At 38.3% G+C, this 21,365-nt stretch overlaps 1 protein-coding gene across 1 annotated transcript in view; it reads left to right on the top strand.

The window, feature by feature from the left end:
- rg (A kinase anchor protein rugose) overlaps window positions 1-21,365 on the top strand; it is a 1,582,765-nt gene that overhangs the window by 683,958 nt on the left and 877,442 nt on the right. Inside the window, exons 33-34 of the mRNA XM_090384432.1 lie at window positions 7,071-7,225; window positions 19,929-20,481. Of these exons, the coding sequence (XP_090240558.1) occupies window positions 7,071-7,225; window positions 19,929-20,481 (708 nt within the window). The remainder of the gene's footprint in view (window positions 1-7,070; window positions 7,226-19,928; window positions 20,482-21,365) is intronic.

The raw sequence follows: 21,365 nt of genomic DNA, 5'->3' as shown, positions 1-21,365 counted from the left end.
GACTGGTATACAAATTGGAGCAGTGTGGCATTAAGGGCTGTTTACTGTTAGGAATAAAGAAATGGAGAGTGCTCTTCGTGGACAGATATTATTAGTGGAGTCCTCCAAGTACATTTATTATATGCCATGGTGGTTAATGACAATAAGGAAGGTATACCGCTGCTGTAACAAGATCCAGAAAATTTAGGCAGATGTATTGAAAAATGACAGTTGAAGTTTAACATTAACAAATGCAAGATACTGCATATGGGTAGCAGTAATCCCAGAGAAACATATTGTGTGGTGCTACACTCAGGGCAGTGAAAAATAAAAACTTCCTGGGGGTAATTGTGCTGAGTGTTTTAAGATATACAGGAACTTTTCTAGCATGGACAAGGAATTGATTATCCTGTTATATAAAGCAATGGTTAGGCTACATCTTGAGTACTGCACACAGGTCTGGAGGCATCATTTTAGGAAGGACGTAGATCTGAATGGGTGCAGAGAGGGACATCAAGGTTGGTGAAGGCAATGAAAGAGTGATCTTACCAAGACAGACTTCAGGTCTGCAAATTGCAGCATCTTGAGACTTGGCACCTGTTTTTTAAGGCTTTGAATGGATTTAGGAAGCTCAGTATTGATGATATTCTTCTTCTTCTTGCTCAGAGTATACACGAGGAGGCATAAATTCAAACTGATCAAGGATAGTTCCATGATAGATGTATGGCAGTTTGCTTTCAACTAGTGGGTGATGGACTGTTGGAAACTTTCTTCTGGTGTTGTGGAAGTGAGTAGATTGATTAAATTTAAGGAAGAACTAGACAAATTATTGTAGGGGTGGAAAAGTGTTGTGGGAGGATTTTTATTTGTTTATTTTTTGACTGATGCTTTATAACCTTGCTTCCTTGCATTATTTGCCACTAATAATAATAATAAGGTCAAAAAGATGTGGCATATGCAACAAGTAACAACAATCCCGATCATCGTGTCAACCACTGGTATGGTGCCAAAGACCCTACATAACAGCCTAGCGGCAATAGGTCTCCTAGCAAACACCTACAAGTAACTCCAGAAAGTCACAATCCTGAACACCTGTAGGATAGTCAGAGTTCCTTGACCAACAGTAACACCAGACATAACAACCACCATCACCCTGTGTACTTGGTAGCAATACGCATCACAAGGTGGAACCCCCAATCAGGAAGAAATAATATAAGAGCAATAATAATAATAAGGGCACGATCGTCCAATGGTTACGACAATAGACTACCAGCCTGATGGACCTGGGCTTGAGGTCCCGTCTTGGTGGAAGCAAGACGGGACTGTCTTGGTGGAAGCAAACAGGGCTCTATCACACTGGTAGACCGGTATAATAATAGTAATAATTTCCAATAAAAATAAAATAATTAATAATAATGACAATAATAAAAAACGTCGCAAAAGTTGCTCCAGCGGATCTACCTTCCCCAAGCCCAGAGTGATTGCTAAGGCAGATAGTGGTGCCATCTGGTGTAACACAAAAACTAACACTACCACTAGATGTAAGCTGAAGCTAAAAAGGTCCACCTCCATAGATGGATGATGCTGAAGAGAAATAATATTCATACTGCATTGAATGTGGCACAGAATAAAGTCACTCTCGTTCAAGCCTTGGGAACAGGGTTAGGTTCGAAAAGTCGGAGACAGTCCCCCAAGGACGCCTGTGGAGCAAGTAGCACTGTCCCCCATATAGCTACCACAGGAAAATGGCAAGATAATTCAGCCCTACCAAGTGGAAGTGCTTTCTGTGAAACTGTGCTAGTCACCACCCATGTAGGAATGAAATGCAAATGCATATCGTGGAGCATCGAAATGAATACGTACATCATGGAAGCATACTACGAAATAACAAAGTGAGAGACAAATATGACAATGTACAGGTCGAGACTACATACCAAGTGGTTGGAATGATTCCCAGATATTTAGGTCACCAAACAGCGAATTAAAGAAGGACTATCTTCACGAAGAACCTGATAGCACCTGCAATCTTGGAAAAAATTAAGCAGGATGTGAGCGATCAACTACGAAGAACAAAGAATATGGTCAGTGCGGAACCAGAGAAGGAAGAACATACTACTACTGAACCAGACGATGAAGAGCAAGAAGAAATGCAATCCACAACAGCTGAAGTGGAAAGAGACTAGGTCATGATATCCATAATAGAAAACGAGTGGAAGAACCTAATAGAATTTGAAGGCATGGACCCTACAAAGGCCCATATAATAATAATAACAGCCTAGCAGCAATAGGTCTCCCAGAGAACTCCTACAAGGAACTCCAGAAAGTCACAATCCTGACTACCAATGGGATAGTCAGAGAGCTCCTCGACCAACAGTAACACCAGACATAACAACAACCACCTTGTGTATTTCGTAGTAATACCTGTCACAAGGTGAAACCCCCAATCAGGGATTATGGTAACAGCCATAAACACTTATGCAGTCTCAGTACTAATGTACTACTAGATCATAGATTGGACCAATAACAAGCTGGAGGGGATTATGGAATCAATAAGGATAATGATGACCAAGAATGCCAACACCATCCAAAGTTGGCCATCAAGAGACTGACCATAGCCCATTAAGAAAGAGGGATGGGATTGATTGACCTCATTGGAATAAGAGAAGGTGATTGAAATGCGGGATTACTTCCAGGAAAACATCCTCAATCTTCCAAGCCATAAGAAAGATAGACAAATGGGATCAATCAATCCCCTCCCCCACAGAGACAGAAGAAACAAAAACAGGAAGGTGGGCAAAGGTCACACTCCATGGCAGATACTACATTGATCTCCATCAAGACTACATAGATTGGATGGCTTACAGTGCTTGGCCAGCCTCTCCCCCAGGACTGAAAGATTCATGTTTGCTATCCAAGACCAGGTAATCAACATTAAAAACTATGGAAATATGTCGCCAAGGACATTCGATTTTTGTTATAAATGAGAGGAAAGAGGAAGAGTTGTTGAAATCAAAAAAAAAAAAAAAAAAAAAAAAAGGCCCCTGTGGTGGATTGGATCTATCCACTTATTTTAAGGGGAGGAGAGGAGCAGAGGAGTTAAGCAAACCAAGGGACCCATAGTAACAGATGACACACGTTGACGATGCCACCTGGCCCCAGAAACAATCCTACTCATAACCACAGGATGCAGTATGACCACCCAGATGGAGTACACTCGCAGACACGACCAGGTAGCCAGGATAATATATCAGAAGCTGGCACAAAAATACCAGCTGATCAAAGAAAGTTTGCCATATTACAAGTAAGAGTGTCAGGCCATACTAGAGACCTCTATTCCCAGACTGTACTGGGATTGTGCCATAATAACAGACAAGATGACCCCCACATGACAGACTACACACACACCCACAACCCTCATTGACAAGAAGGAAATGGCTACCTACCTGATTGACATAGCAGTGCCCAACACTAGCAACCTCCAGAAAATATACAAGGAAAAGGTCAGGAAGTACTCAGACCTAAGACAGGAAGTCAAAGATATGTGGTATACGGAACGAGTAATGACCATTCTGATCACTGTGATAATTACCGGCATGGTGCCAAAGCCTCCATAAGAACCTAGAAGGAATAGGCCTCCCAGGGAACACTTACATGGAACTCCAGAAAGTGACAATCCTGAACACCTGTAGGATAGTAAGATAGTGCCTAGACTAACAGTGATAATAATAACAGTAACTGAACACAACCAACTATCCCATGTGCTTGGTACCAGTACCAATCACTGGACAGAAAAAAATCCCATAAAGGAGAAAGTTTTTATTATAAAAAAATATAATAATAATAATAAGGGACACAATGGCCCATTGGTTATGACACTGGACTGCCAGTCTGATGGACCCAGCTTCGATTCCCGCCTAGGAAGGGAATGAGTGTTCACCACGCTGGGAGTTGGACACACACATTCCCTCTGGCATATATAATAATAAAAATATCACAAAAGTTGCTTGATGGATCTACCTCCTCCATTGTTGAAGTGACAGCGATGGCTGATAGTAGATCTGGTGTCTCTCCTAAGAACTAACATTACCACTGGATGCAAGCCAGAGCCAAACAGTTCCATCTCCACAGATGGATGGATGATGATCTCAAAGGGAAAATGAACATACTGCATTGAGTGTGGCACAGGATAAAGTCACTTGCATTCAGGCTTTTAGGCAGATATGTCAGAGACTATCTTAAAAGAAAGATAGTGGAGCAAGTGGTGCTGCTCCCCATGTGGTTACCACATGGGAAGGGCAAGACCATTAACCATCCAACCCAACTAACTGGAAGTTCTTCCTGCACAACTGCACTGTTGACCACACAGGAAGGAAGAAAATAGCAATACATTAAGTGCAGCCTCGAATATGTTCATCATGCAAACATACTATGAAGTAACAAAGCTTGAGACAGATGTTATATTGTACAGGACAAGATGAGTTGGAACAATTCCTAACTGTTCGGGTTACTGAACAATGAATAGCAGACCAGGGAAGCACAATTATTACAAAGCACCTGATAGCTCCTGCAATCTTGGAAAAAATCAAGCAGGATCTGAGTGACCAATACACCCAGAAAAGCTGAAGTGGAAATAGAGTAGGTCATGATATCCAGAATAGAAGATGAGTGGAGGAAGGTCTTAACAGAATTTGAGGGAATGGACCTCACGATGACCCATACTATCTCGAAGCAGAGATCTGGTGTGTGGCAAGTCACACACAACTTCAATCAGCAAATAATGCATGCTGGATGCAGTCTACACAACTGTATACTGTGCTGCTATAGTAGCCACTGGGATCAATGGAAGAGAAACGATAGACCAGCATCAGAAGAAATGAAAAAAAAAAAACAATGAACTGTCAGCTTGGGAAAGAAGGCTTCAGCAGAAGATAGAAGAACTAAGAGTCAAGATATGCCGAAGGGGTACGGCTTAATAGGAGCAAGAGTTTGATTGGAAAAATGGAGAGCATCTTAAAGAAAGACAACATCTGCAGCAATCACAAGACTAAAAATAAGAGAATACGTGAACACTTAGCATGTAGCAGAACCTCCTCACACTCAACAAAAGACTGTGCCAATAACAAAAGAGAGCTCCCAGAGGGAAAACAAACAACTGAATCTTTGATGGAAACTAAAGAGCCTTCTACAAGAATATCAGACAAGAGGAGAAAGAAGGTAACGGACCACCCAAGCAGAAGATGATTGAGGAGTTCTGATGCAACATATCGAGCAGTGAAGTAAGACTTAACAGCTGAGCTCCCGGGATACAACTAGAATGGAAGAAAACCAAGCACATCTGTTGATAGCGAATAATAGGATCTGTTAATAAGGTCTTATTATTCATTGGACCATAGATGGTCCCATTGAATAAGATTTGTTAATAAGATTGTAGAGATGCCAGTGGAAGTGGGATACCATGAAGAGGAGGATCAAAGATAATATTGTGGGATGGTGAGAAAGGATATGGAAGAAAGTGGAATAAATATGGATTTGGGCCAAAGCAGGTATGAATAGGAAGATTAGACTGGAAAAGGTGACCCCCCCCAGTAAAATGGGATAAGGCTTAGGAGATGAAGAGCAGATTTGTTAAATAGAAAGTGCAGTTTTCTCACTAACTTGTTGCTTTGATACTATCCCCCTCCCCTTCCACTCCAGTAATCTCTGATTCGTGTTATTCTGGTTGTGTTATGGTTATACTACAATTCAAATAACAAATTTGTGGATTTCATTTCATTTTAATGCATTACTTATTAATAATTAATTATTAATAATCATTAGAAGTTGATCTAAATGAATTTTAAAGTGAACTTCATTGAATTTATTGTTTCACAAAGAAAGTACAATAGATTCCGGTTATTTTGGACACTTCGGGAGTAGTGCATTTTGACCCGATTGAGTGGCCGCCCCAGTTATGCAAAGTTTCACGTAAATAGTTAAAAATACAGTGAACCCCCGCTTTACGATTAACTCTCTCTACAATCAAATCATGTTGCGATGGACTCACCATAGAAAAGTACCATTCACTATACGATATGTAGTAAGCACCAGTCATTGTGATCACATTTGTAAATCAAATTTTAATTCTATTAAACAGCAATTCTAATTAGCGAAAATAGGAAGAATATTATCCACAGGCTATAAAAGTAAAGATATATGAAGTACAAATTTACACTTTATTACCTTATCAATTAAAAAATTAAATGATATGTGAAAATTGGAAGAATATTTTCCACAGGTTAGCAAAATAAATTTACTCTTACATGCATAGCTTAATTATACTGTAATATGTACATACTAACTACAGTAGTTGATATTTCTGTTCACTGACATTTGGAGGAGGGGTTAAAAAAGATAAGCAAACAATAACAAAGAACATGGCACACGCAAATTGCAATTAACACGATATGTGCAAGTGAGAATGGAGTAACAAGTTACGAAGTTTAAAAAATAGGAATTGAAGAGAAGATTCTGAAAATTTAATTTTTTTATACTATTGAAGATTTCATGGTAGTGTAAACACATTTTACCGTAATATCCCACAGAATTCCAATTGTTTGTATTATTGCAAATTCAACAAGATTGAGTTTAGTATCCGCTAACTAACAGAAAAACCCAATAAACAGGGGACTGCTAATTGTTTTTATTGTTTTATGGTTGTGACCTCCAGAAATCCGACTAAAGCATGTAGTATGGTCGGAGACAATCATAGGGTAATCTCCAGTGCTGCAGTCTGTTGCCCCGATTAAACGGCATGTTGTCCCAATTAAGTGAAGTAAACCCTGGCTATTTTCTCGGTAGGGTTCTGTTCTTTAAGATCTGCCCCGATTAACCGGTGGCCCAAATAATGCACTGTATTATGCAGTATATACTTTTATGCCATTGCATAAATAAATGAAAATATTTATCATTAATATGATTGAATTTATACAAGTTTTATTACCTGAAGTTTGTAATAAAAAAAAAAAAAAAAAAAAAAAAAAAATCATTCTTAATTTATATTAACTGGACCAAAATTAATTCTGTGTATTAATATATTGTCCCTTGTTTAACAGTTGATGATATTGTTCAGAAAAAAAATGGACCTGTACCAGCATCCGTTCTTCAAGAAAATGGAGAAAATAAAAATGATGAAATAATAGTCGTAGAGGATACTGATTCAAGTATTTTAGCTCATTTGCATTCTGCAGGAACTGCTGCTCTTGCCACTGTAAGTCATTGATATTAATTAAATTTTACTTTCATTACTTTCCTTAAAATTTTTTTGGAAATAAAAGATGCTTTCCTTTTCAGAAAATTTTGTTTTATTTAATTATTTAAAACACGATAAGAGAGGAGGCTGTTGACCATATACACTTCATCAAAAATGTAGATATCTACTTAACTAAGTTAGCTGCATAGAGCAGTTAGATTGATCCATGGTTATAAACGGCTTTTCAAGGAGAAGTTACTGCTATGGACTGAGGGTATTGTTATGTTATATGACAGTTCAGCAACACTGGGACAATCACTGGACCTTCATAACCTTCTCCAACATGACCTTCTCAGGTCATGTTGGGAGGTGCCAGGAGCAGCACTTAACCAAGAAACTAATGGCATTTTTTTCCGTTGATATTTTGGTGATGTTTTAGGTTGCTACAAGGGAGGCATGGAACAATATTTGCTTTGATTCAAGATTTTGACCCTGTGGAGAAGGCACTGAATGCAACCCTGTCCTGATGAAAACTAAGGCAAGAGGTGCCTGTGAAATTGTTGGCAATTGAGGAAAGGGCTGGTAATGGTACTTTTGGAATCTTTGGATGAAGATACTGTCAAAAGAATAACTATGATCCCTCGTTGGATTCAACCATATACTAGTTGTTAGATACCTTCCCTTAGATTTGCTGTACTTCAGCAAATCTAAGGGAAGTTCACGAGTTTATCTGAAGACCATTGCTTGGATGTGTGAGCCCTCTATGGCAACTTAGTCAGCATGGTACATTGCTATCTGGCACTCACTTGGAGAGGTCTGGATTTGATTCCTGTCGATAGATGGAAAAATTTCTCAAGTCTTCTTTATTCAAGGCTATAGTTAGCCAAAATCATATATGGATTTTTTCTTGAGTTATTCTAAGTTTTTCAGCCTACACATCATGCCAACCAGCCAGCCAGCCAGCCTACAAACAGACAAACTTCTACAGACAATATACTTTTAGTTATGAGCATGTTGTAGTAGTAGTAGTAGTAGTAGAGGTGTAATGTGATGCAAGTAAGCAAGTATGAGCTTATGCAGCATCAGGCAAAAAAAAAAAAAAAATATATCACATCATTCCCTCCAAATGCCTGTCCAGTTCCTCCTTAAATTTATTTAACCTATCAACTTCCACAACGACAGATGGAAGTTTGTTCCAGCAATTAACCACCCACTGGCTAAAGAAAATTTTCCACACATCTATTCTACATCTGTCTTTTCTTAATTTGAATTTATGCCCCCTTAGGTTCGTAATCTGAACAAGTGGAAGGATCCCATTAGAATTCAGCATACTCAACCCATTCAAGGCCTTATACACCTCAATCAGATCACCGCGCAGGTGCCTAGTCTCAATTTGCAGGACTTAAGCCTCTCTTGTTAAGAGGATCCATTCATTCCCCTCACCAATCTTGTTGCCCTTCTCTGTACACGCTCAAGCACATCTACATCCTTCCTAAAATCAGGCCTCCAGACCTGTACGCAGTACTCAAGGCATTGCCTAACCATTGCCTTATACAGAGGGACAATCACCTCCTTTTCACTGGCAGCCTGTCTGCATTGCTCAGAAAACTTCATATCTGCCTGTACAATTACTCCCAGGTCTTTTTCATTTTCTACCACCTTAAGTGTAGTACCACACAGTTGGTACGTTTCTCTGGGGTTACTTCTATCCATATACAGTACTTTGCATTCGTCAAGGTTAAAATTCAGTTGCCACTTCTTAGCCCATCTGCCCAAATTTTCTAGATCCTGTTGCATTAGCACACTGCCATTACTGTCATTAACAACCCTGCCAACCATTGTATCATCTGCAAACTTCGACACTAAACCTGATATGCCTTCATCAATATCATTGATAAATATACAAAACAACAGTGGACCCAACACCGAACCCTGTGGGACCTCCACTAATAACATTAGTCCACGAAGAGCAGCACCCATTCATTACCATCCTCTGTCTTCTCCCACTCAACCATCCTTTTATCCATTGCAGCAACTTATCCTTAATATAATTCTGCTCCAATTTGTAAATAGTCTTCCATGTGCAAGTGTCAAAAGCTTTCCTGAAATCCAAATATATGATATCAAAATTTATTTTTGCCTCCAGTTCCTTTGTAACCACATTATAATATCCTATCATATTTGTCAGACAAGACTTTCCCTTAACAAACCCATGCTATGTCTGAATTAAAGCTGCAGTCTTGTCTAGATGATCCTGCAATGCATCTTTAACCAGTATTTTACTCCATTATTTTACCCGGAACAGAAGTTAAACTAACTGGTCTGTAATTACTTGTATCACCCTTCGATCCCCCTTTGTGAATTGGGGATACATTTGCACATCTACAGTCTGTGGGGACCTCCCCTGAGTCCAAGATGCTCATAATTATGGCTAAGGGTTTGCTTAGTTGCTTTGCCGCCTCTTTTAATATAACTGGATTGATCCCATCCACCCCAGGTGCCTTTCTTATGTTTAACTTCAACAATTTCTCCTCCACTTTGCTCTCAGTTATTACAAAATCATTAAGCATCCTGCTATAATTTGATAACCTTCTGCCATTTTCAAACCTTAATAACTCCTCATGTGTGAATGTAGATGCAAAATACTCATTCAGTTTGTTTGCTCTCTGAGCAGGATCATCAACAGTGGAACCATCGATATCAAGTGGGCCAATCAGATTCATCCCCTTCCTTTTAGAGTTTATATAAGTAAAGAAATCTTTGCTGTTTTTCTTAGCATCCTTTGCCAAAGATTTCTCGTAATCTGCCTTCGTCTGCCTAACCTTAATACGTAGTCTCATAGTTCTAATTACGCTGGTTATTTTTATTTTAATTTGTAAAGGGTTTTCCAATAGTAACGCTCGATGTTTGGCAACAGCGCATGACGAAGTCGACAGTCACACAGGTGGTATCTTTGGTAGCCGTATTCAGTTAGTCTCTGCATTTTATTATGGAGCGTTACACGACTGAGCAACGAGTCGAAATTGTAAAAAATTATTATCAAAACCAATGTTCTATTCGTCAAACGTTTCGTGCACTCCGTGCAGTTTATGGTGTCGACGAACGTCCTTCAGAATCCACAATTCGCCGTTTAATAAACAAATTCGAAGCAACTGGGTCTGTGGCAAATCTGAAAGTGCCTGTACGTCAGCGAAACGCAAGATCCGTTGAAAATATTGCTGCAGTCCGGGAAAGTGTGCGTGAGAATCCGCAACAGTCCATTCCGCGTCGGGCTCAAGAACTTGGCCTGTCTTCGACGACAACTTGGAGAATCCTGCATAAGGACTTAGGGCTTCACCCTTATAAAGTGCAATTAACCCAACAACTAAAGCCCAACGATCATGCGCAGCGGCGTGCATTCGCTGATTGGGCGCTAGAGCAGTTGGAGTTCGATCCTGATTTTGGGCGAAAAATGTTTAGTGACGAGGCTCATTTCTGGTTAAGTGGCTTTGTTAACAAGCAAAATTGCCGAATTTGGAGCGACGAAAACCCACGGGAGATTCATGAGGTCCCACTACATTCCGAAAAAGTTACATTAGGCACGTTATTGCTGAAATTGAGCCACTTTTATGCGATAACGTCATCACCAATTGGGTATCCAGGATTAACCAAACCAGACAAAGCCGCGGCGGACATTTATCTGATATAATTTTTAAAACATAATGTTAACACATATACTTCATAGATCACTATCACTCTCACAATTTGTTTTATTGCGTTACAAAAATCGAGCGTTACTATTGGAAAGCCCTGTATAAACAGTTTTGGTAGATATACGTAATACTTTATAAAACCGTTATTTCATTCGAATATTGCAGGCATTGTTTTTGTATATAGTGATAGGGAATTCAAATTTTTAATTGAGATAGTTAGGTAGCTCTAACGTATAATTATAGAAACAGTAATACGCTTCACTGTTTCTATTAGATAAGCGTAGTATTGACATTTAATTTAATTTAATTTATTGATCTTATTAATTTAAAATATCATGCCCAAACTAGAGCAGCAAAGCAACGGGCACAAAGTGGCAGGAGTGCTGTGACTCGGGGAAGAACTGCGGGGGGCGATTCTCCAACGTATCACAGCCTAAAAAAATGTGCAACTTGTGAAATGTTTGCCGAACTATCTGGAACGGAACATGATATTGCCATGGGGGATGTCTTTGTGTTTGCGCGATGTAAGGAGTGTAAGGAAATCAGGCGACAACTCAGCGTTGTTATGGGCCTATATGAGAGTTTGAAGGACAGGGTGGATGCCCTCAAAAGATCTAAATTGAGGGGCCCATCAGGCTCTCAGCTGCCCACATCAACGCCAGAGCTTGCACTTGGTCATCACGCAACACAGCGGCAACCCCCAAGGCAGATTGCACTGGTCCCAAAGGAACTAGTAGTTGTTGGTGACTCTATTGTCAGGGAAACGGGAAATATATTGTGTAAAAAGGATAGGTGGAACGGGACTAGGGTATGTCTGCCAGGGGCAAAGGTTGATGACGTAGAGCAGATATCATCTTTTAAGGGCACAAAAGGTGATATAGTTGTACACGTTGGCACTAATGATATTAAGAGTAGGAGACCAGCAGAATTACTTAACAAGTACAGGTCACTGTTGAAAAAAAGCCGTGAAGTAGGGTTGAATTTGAAAGTGTCTGCAATTTTGCCCAGACACGATAGGAGGGAGTATATGATGAGAGCCTTGTCGATCAATTCGGCCCTGGAAAGATTGTGCAAGGCTCAAGGGGTAGAATTTTTTTCAGCCTGGACTGTACTTGTTCACAGGAGAGATTGCTTCTACAGGGACGGGATACACTTAAATAGAAAGGGTGCAAGAATATTTGCTGATGCTATCAAGGCAGTGTTAGGTGGGTCGGAAAACTGATAGCTTGGGGGGATACAAGGACTAATAGTTTAACAGTAGCTGTAGGCAGAGGTGAAGGTGATTCTTGCACAACTTCTATTAGAATAAGTAACGATCTGGAGCGAGGGGTGTTGGGGGTTTCAGGGACGGATGTCAGTCATCGTGAAACAGGTGGGTATATGGGATGTGTTAGAGTGGCTGGGAATAGGAATAGGTGCATGTATACTTGCATGTATACCAATGCTAGAAGTATAGTAAATAAATTTGATGAATTTGAAGTGTTGGTCAAGACATCAAAGGCGGATATTGTTGGGATATCAGAGACGTGGTGTCACCTAGATATAAGGAATGCCGAACTGGAATTTGGGGAGTACAATGTGTACAGAAAGGATAGACAGGATAGGAAGGGAGGAGGTGTTATGCTGTTAATAAAGAAAAATATAAAATCAAAAGCAGTGCATCCAGTTGATATAGATGAACAGTGCACTGTTGAGTCAGTTTGGTGTGACATAAGCACTGCGAAAGCAAAAATTAGAGTAGGAGTGTGTTATAGGCCTAATGACTCGAATGAGTACAATGAACAATTGTACAGAGAAATAGAGTGGGCTAGTAAATCGGAATGTCTTATAATGGGGGATTTTAACTTCCCAGATATTGACTGGAACTTGTGGGTTGGGCACTCGCACACTAGTCAGACATTTGTGAATTTATTGGATGATTGTTTTCTGCTGCAGCATGTTCGAGAGGCAACCAGAGAAAGTAATACTCTTGATCTGGTTATCAGCAGTGATCATTCATGTATTAGGAATTTGCAGATTAAAGAACCACTAGGTGGCAGTGATCACAGTGTACTGACGTGGGATTTACTTAAAGATTTAATTACCATCAGGGGTAAAGGAAAGGGTTTTTGCTTCCGTAAAGGCGAGTACAGTGGTCTCCGACAGTTTTTAAATTCTGTACAGTGGGATCAACTGACGATGTTACCAACAGTAAATTCTAAGTGGGAAGCATTCAAGGAATTAATCGTGGAAGCTACTAAAAGTTTCATACCTATTAAGAAATACTGTTCAAGGTTTAGGCCTAAATGGTTGTCAAATGAACTAATGAGACTCGTAACAGAGAAGAAAAATGCATGGGATGCATATAAATTATCAAGCGACTCAGAAGCCTATGGCAGATATAAGTTAATCTGTAATCAGGTCACAAAGGAGGTTCGGCAGGCGAAGGCAGATTACGAGAAATCCTTGGCAAAAGATGCTAAGAAAAACAGCAAGGATTTCTTTACAGTCTGTCCTCGTATAGCACGATAGTTGTGTTCCTAGAAACTCTCGTGCAATGCAAAATCGTGCAATATAAACAACAGTCCCTATGGGAAAAGTGGGGTTAGGTGCCGACCACCCAAGATTGAACACACATTTGGAACCAAAACATTACCAAATACAATAAATAATCCGATAATTTTAATCGTTATAAAAAATAATATAATATTTTTTTATTTTTATTATACAATAAATAATAAAAAATATTTATTTTTATTATATTATAGAAAAGTATTTTTTACGAATAAAATACGTATTTTATTCGTAAAAAATTTATTATATTAAATAAAATAGTCGTAATAAAATACTTACGTATTTTATAATACGTAAGTATAAATTATAATACGTAAGTTGTAATAAAATGCTTACGTATTTTATTACGTAATAAAATATTGCTACTGCTTTTGCTTCTATCGTAAGCAAACTTGTTTTTTGTTTGATTTTCTATCCAAACAGATGACAGCCGTTCCATCTCTTCCAATTCTTGTGTCTTAATCTAATGGATTTTAATTACACTTTGAGTTGTTCCCGCTATGAAAGTTGTTTTTATTTTCTCCGCATTCTTTGTAATTCTCGGCGTTGCCTCATTTAGGTCTGTAGCATATGCGATATCACATGGTCTTTCATTTCGCTCCAAGGGTTTCACAATTTCATATTTTTTTTCTCTATCGACAGAGGCGGACTGGCCATAAGCCTTACCCGGGAAATCCCGGTGTGATTTTGGCCATAAACTGTAGTATGAGGCCACTATAAATTTTGCCAGGTAAGAATTTTTGATCCAGTCCACCTCTGTTTATCGATATTGCTTTACTTTTTCTCTCTGAATCTGTAGTGTCTTCACCAGGACTCTTCCTTTTCACACCTTTTAAGCATTTTACTCATTTTTAGGGAATAAAGCACAATTACAAAACGAGGAGGCACCCTTAATACACATAAACAAAGCTGCGCGCGAATAGCAACTGAATAAACAACACGGTAAAGGCCGAGATACGCTATTAACACCTCACATTTTACTAAAGCACATTTCTGGGGGTTACTACCATAAAACAATAAAAACAATTTCCAGTTGCATTTCTGCTAGTGGAATCTGTTATAAACTGGTAGTAAACTCCATCTAATTGCATTTGCGATTATACTGATAGCTGGAATTGTGTTAATTTTTACGTTATTATGGTGAAATGTGTTTCCCCTTCACTGATATAAAACATAAATACATTTTCAGAATCTTCTTCATTCCTATCGTGTTGCGTTCGGTTGGGGTGATTTCGCATTTGACTGCCATTTCTTGTAAATACAAAGGCGAATCGTGCATAAGCGAATTCGGTTCGTGCTATATAAGATAACATTCCCCTATTTATAAATCGTGTATGATCGAATTCGTGTAATGTAAACACGTGTTATACGAGGACCGACTGTACCTATATAAACTCTAAAAGGAAGGGGATGAATCTGATTGGTCCACTTGACATCGATGGTTCGACTGTTGATGATCCTGCTCAGATAGCAAACAAACTGAATGAGTATTTTGCATCTACATTCACACGTGAGGAATTATTAAGGTTTGAAAATGGCAGAAGGTTATCAAATTGTAGCAGGGTGCTTAATGATCTTGTAATAACTGAGAGCAAAGTGGAAGAGAAATTGTTGAAGTTAAACGTAAGAAAAGCACCTGGGGTGGATGGGATCTATCCAGTTATATTAAAGGAGGCGGCAAGGCAACTAAGCAAACCCTTAGCCATAATTATGAGAGCATCCTTGGACTCAGGAGAGGTTCCCACGGACTGGAGATGTGCAAATGTATCCCCAATTCACAAGGGGGATCGAAGGGTGACGAGTAATTACAGACCAGTTAGTTTAACTTCTGTTCCGGGTAAAATAATGGAGTCGCTGGTTAAGGATGCATTGCATGATCATCTAGACAAGACTGCAGCAATAATTCAGACACAGCATGGGTTTGTTAAGGGAAAGTCTTGTCTGACAAATTTGATAGGATATTATGATTACAAAGGAACTGGATGAAAAAAACAATTCTGATATCATATATTTGGATTTCAGGAAAACTTTTGACACTGTTGCGCATGGAAGACTATTGTACAAATTGGAGCAGAATGGTATTAAGGGTAAGTTGCTACAATGGATAAAAGGATGGTTAAGTGCGAGAAGACAGAGGGTGGTAATCAATGGGTGCTGCTCTTCTTGGACTAATGTTATTAGTGGAGTCCCACAGGGTTCGGTGTTAGGTCCACTGTTGTTTTGTATATTTATCAATGATATTGATAAAGGTATATCAGGCTTAATGTCGAAGTTTGCAGATGATAAAAAGGTTGGCAGGGTTGTTAATGACAGTAATGGCAGTCTGCTACTGCAACAGGATCTAGATAATTTGGGCAGATGGGCTAAGAAGTGGCAACTGAAGTTTAACCTTGACAAATGCAAAGTACTGCATATGGGTAGAAATAACCCCAGAGAAACGTACCAACTGTGTGGTACTACACTTAAGGTGGTAGAAAATGAAAAAGAGCTGGGAGTAATTGTGCAGTCAGATATGAAGTTCTCTGAGCAATGCAGACAGGCTGCCAGGGCAGGTCATGGGGTTTTGTCAATGATATATAGGAATTTTGCTAGCAGGGAAAAGGAGGTGATTATCCCTCTGTATAAGGCAATGGTCAGGCCACGCCTTGAGTACTGCGTACAGGTCTGGAGACCTCATTTTAGGAAGGATGTAGATTTACTTGAGCGGGTACAGAGAAGGGCAACAAGATTGGTGAGGGGAATGAAGGGATCCTCTTACCAAGAGAGGCTTAAGTTCTGCAAATTGCAGTGGCTGGAGACTAGGCACCTGTGCGGTGATCTGATTGAGGTATATAAGGCCTTGAATGGATTGAGCACGCTGAATTCTGATGGGATCCTTCCACTCGTTCAGATTACGAACCTAAGGGGGCATAAATTCAAATTAAGAAAAGACAGATGTAGAATAGATGTGCGGAAATTTGCCTTTAGCCAGCGGGTGGTTAATTGCTGGAACAAACTTCCATCTGTCGTTGTGGAAGTTGATAGCTTGAATAAATTTAAGGAGGAACTGGACAGGCATTTGGAGGGAATGGTGTGATTTTTTTTTTTTTTTTTTTTTGGCTGATGCTGCATAAGCTCATACATTTGCTTTCTTGCATCACATGCCACTACTACTACTACCACTACCTCCTTTGTGACCTGATTAAGATTAGCTTATATCTGCCATAGGCTTCTGAGTCGCTTGATAATTTATATGCATCCCATGCATTTTTCTTCTCTGTCATGAGTCTCATTAGTTCATTTGATAACCATTTAGGCCTAAACCTTGAACAATACTTCTTAATAGGTATGAAACCTTTAGTAGCTTCCATGATTAATTCCTTGAATTAATCGTGGACACCTGTGAGGTGACCTGATTGAGGTGTATATGCCCTTGAATGGGTTGCACAAGCTGGATGCTGATGGGATTCTTCCTCTTGCTCAGATTAAGGACCTGAGAGGGCATAGATTTAAATTGAGGAAAGACAGTTGTGGAATGGATGTGCGGAAGTGTGCTTTTAGCCAGTGGGTGGTTGATTGGTGGAACAGACTTCCATCTTTTGTTGTGGATGTTGATAGCCTAAATAAATTTAATTCTGAGCTGGACAGACATTTAGAATGAATGGAGGGTTGAAATGGGAGGTTTTTTTTTTTTTCTCTTTTGGCTGATGCTGCATAAGCTTGCTTTCTTGTGTCGTATGCCTCTGCTAATGCTAACACATTAAATAAAAGAGTTAGCTAAAATTACTCAAATACCTTAGAACAAAATTAAGTGTAGAAGAATTAAAAAAAACAACAAGAAACAAAAAAACAAGAAAGAAGTATGTTAAAGTATTGCAAAATTACTACAACTATTGCACATGCAAATTTCTGATGATGATAAAGTAATGGGACAGCCTATAGTCGTGAGAAAATTATGCCTCCATTGGAGATGAAAAACTGGAAACATTGGATGAAAACATTCCCATAGAAGCCATCAAGGATCCTAGTTGTTTGCCCAAAATTTTATCAAGAAAGTGGATAGACATGTTGGTGGGTATTGGACCTAAACAAGTGAATAATGTTTCATTTTCTTCAAATAAAAAAAGGACGATTTTCAAGTGTATATTAAACAAGGTTATTAGCAAACAATGAAAAGTAAATCGTGACTGGTTAATATATTCACTTTCAACAAATAGTATATATTGTTTTTGTTTTAAAATATTTGGAACTGCAAATATTCAATTATGTTCAATTGCCTTTTCTGATTGGAAGTATGCTAGCATTAATTTGCAACATGAAATGTCTTCTACTCATATTTCTAATTACAATAAATAGTTTTCAATGAAATCCATATTAACAAAACAAACAACTGTAGATAAAGAACAATGTTGCTTGTATGAACTAGAGAAAAATCAGTGGGCTGAAATTTCGAAATGAATTTTTGCTGTTGTTCAATATTTAGCTGGCCAGTCTCTTGCATTTCACAGTTTCTGAAATGAAATATACATTCCCAATAACGGTAATTTTTTGAAAGCAATTGAAATGTTAGCTAAATTTGATCTGTACATAATGGATCGTCTTTCCAATATTAAAAAAAATATTAGCTGTATGCCACATTATCTGGGAAGTAAATTTCAGAATGAAATAATTTCTTTAATTGCTGACAAAATAAGGAAACAAATATTAGGTAATATCAAAAATAGCAAGTATTTCTCAAGTACTATAGATTGCACTCCTGGCAGTAGCCATGTTGAACAGTTAACATTTATCATACGTTTTATTGTATATTCCAGCCATAGAAATGATGTAGAATGACATAGAAATAGGGGAACATCTTTTGGGATTACATCAAATTAATGACATAACAGGTAAGGGGTTATGTACATTAGTATTAAATAATTTATTTCCAAAACTTTAAACTAAATAACATGAGGGGTCAGGGATATGACAATTCCAATATGATATTCCAATATGAGTGGAAAATATAGGGGGGGGGGACATTTTGGAGGCCATGTTATGTCAAGGATCTGGGTATAGTCTTACCATGTGTACGCCATATCCAAAAATTTCATTACTTCACACAGGATGTTCTCCCACTTTTTCGTACTATTGAATACACCATGAATTGTCAAACTAATAGAGTAAGCTTATCCGGAAAAGATCTAAACCTTCCAAACACTTCCTAGTTCATTTCACAAATATACGTTATTTCAATTCTAATCTCAACGTTGTCCATTTCCACTTGCAGTCTGCCAAACTGCATGTACTTTTTCTGATAGAATCTCAGTTATCGGTTGATTCAACTACTGCTCATCTCAGTTGCCCAAATTATTTGCTATATGATTTATTTTGCCTCAAAGGCGGTACTTGTGTATATGTCCGTTCCGATATTCCTTGTGAGAGACTTGGTAATTTCAATCTCCCCTTTTCGATCTTCTCTGGCTTAAAATCTCTCTACCTCATTGTGTCAAATTCATCTGTTGACTCTACCATTCACCCAACACCACTAATCACTTGGAGCTCTTTGACTTCCTCTCTTTGCAACTTGACTTTCTCCAGTCCTACTTTTCTAACAGTGAGGTAATTTTCCTTGGTGATTCTAATGTTCACAACTCCAGCTGGCTTCCGTTTTCTAGTCACACCGACCCAGCTGGTCGAGATGCTGAGACTTTTACAATTACACATTACCTTTACCTAGAAGAATACCGGACAGTCCTAACCATACAGCCAACACACTTGATCTTTTTCTCAAAAACAACCCTTCTAAGTACACGGTCGAAGCGAGTGGTCCTTTAGGCACCTCAGATCACAACTTGGTGATTGTCTCACCTTTATCTCATGGCTATTCCAACCTTGTATAGTTTGGCATTACAAGAATGCAAAGGTCGATCCATTGGTGATATTCTGGCTTATGTTACCCATTTATGGAGAAATTCAATGGAAAAGTTCGGTGAAACACAAGCAGTTGCTCTTGACATCTCAAAGGTTTTCAATCGTGTTTGGCATAAATGTCTTCTAAACAGGCTTCCATGTTTTTCATGAATTTTGTTTGCTTATTATCAGTCATTTTATATTTTAATTTAAACACTACCCCCCCCTTTTTTTTTTTTCCTCTCAATGTAAAATGATTCCCCAAAGTACTTATGCACTTTCATAGAACTTATAGTTTCTTATGTACATTTAATTTGCTTTCCCAAAATACTGCTTCCATAGAATATCTGGTTTCTTATATGTTGTGTCAAATTGCTTTAGTTTTCAGTTTATGCTTAAAGTGCTGAATTTTATATTTAGCTTAATTATGAAAAATACTTCAGCTTGTGTTATTACGTACATAGATTTTTGTTGAATTAGAGCCTTATAGAATTGGGATGCAATGTTAAATTATGTTGTAATTAAAAAAAAAAAAAAAAACAATTGCTTAATCATTTAAGTGTTACTGTTCATTTTTATACTGAAACTACTTTACAAATTTCCAGAAAAGTCAAGTCTTAAGCAAATCTTTAGAGGACAGTAGTGATGATCTAAAGGATGGTGGCAGTTCTCAAGAAGTTGAAATAGTAAATGGTTCAGTAGCAGAAAAGTTAATGAATTCCTCTGAGGAGAAAGTAGAAAACAGTAAAGATGAAATTCATAAAGAAGATCCAGGTAAAATTGGAGCGTTAACAGAAACAACAGCCACAAATGAAATAAAATCTTCAACAGAAATTAAACCTTTAGCAGAAGAGAATAGTATAATTGGAACTGTAAGTATAACCCAGAATGGTATATCAAAGTCCATAGATGTAATCGATATATCAGAAATAAAACAAACAAGACCAGATGAACTTCATCTAAACTCATTGTCTACTCCGGATGGCTTTCACCTGCTCACCCCTTCATCATCTCGTGAAGCTACATTAACTCAGAAATTGGAATCTGCACTTGGAAGTGTGTGTCCTCTTCTTAGAGAAATAATGGTAGATTTTGCCCCATATTTATCTAGGACTTTAGTTGGATCTCATGGGCAAGATCTGCTAATGGAAGGAAAAGGTAAACTCTAATATTAAACTTTGGTTAGTATTGCAAAATATAATTTTACCGCACAAAAAATAACTTAAATTATTATTTTTGTATCTCAAGCTTTTTAATTAAAGTCATGAATTTTTCTGTTGCTCAGTTAACCACATGATATAATCTGAAAGCAGTAAAACATATCAGCCTCTCATTAAAGCCAATTTTTTGTATTTATGTGAAGGGTTAATTTTTTTAGTTTTAAATTCTCATGTATGCTCAAAAAAAGAATTAAGGTGAAAAAAAGGGTGTCAAATCCCTCCCATCCAATTATCATCCCATTGCATTTACTTCTACCCTTTCTAAACTAATGGAGAAATCAATTAACCACCATCTCTTAACTACAGACACCTTCCGTCTGATCAATGATCACCAGTATGGATTCTGTTAGTGTTGATGTATTGGTGATATTTTGGCTAATGTTACCCATTTATGGACAAATTTGATGGAAAAGTTCGGTGAAACACAAGCAGTTGCGCTTGACATCTCAAAGGCTTTCTATTGTGTTTGACATAAAGGTCTTCTAAACAGGCTTCCATCTTGTGGTTTGCCAACTGTTTTTTGTAATTGGTTATCCAGTTACTGGCTGCTGACCACTCACTGAGGGTGATGGAAGATGGCTCTCTGTCTTCTAACTTCTCTAATGCTGGTGTCCCTCAATGTTCAGTTCTTTCCCCTATTCTTTTCTTCTTGTATATTAATGACCTTCTTCCATTGACTGGAAATCCTATCCATAGTTTTGCCGATAATAGCACATTGCATTCCACTTTCCATTTTGAGAAACCTTGCCCTGCTTAATCAGCTTCAACTTCTCGAATATCCACTACCACTTCCTTAAATGCCGATCTCTAGGTAATTCTCCA

Source organism: Mastigoproctus giganteus, chromosome 11 (assembly GCF_048544385.1).
Source record: "Mastigoproctus giganteus isolate SK-2022 chromosome 11, ASM4854438v1, whole genome shotgun sequence".
Classification (NCBI taxonomy): domain Eukaryota; kingdom Metazoa; phylum Arthropoda; class Arachnida; order Uropygi; family Thelyphonidae; genus Mastigoproctus; species Mastigoproctus giganteus.
This window is presented reverse-complemented; position numbering and strand designations above follow the sequence as displayed.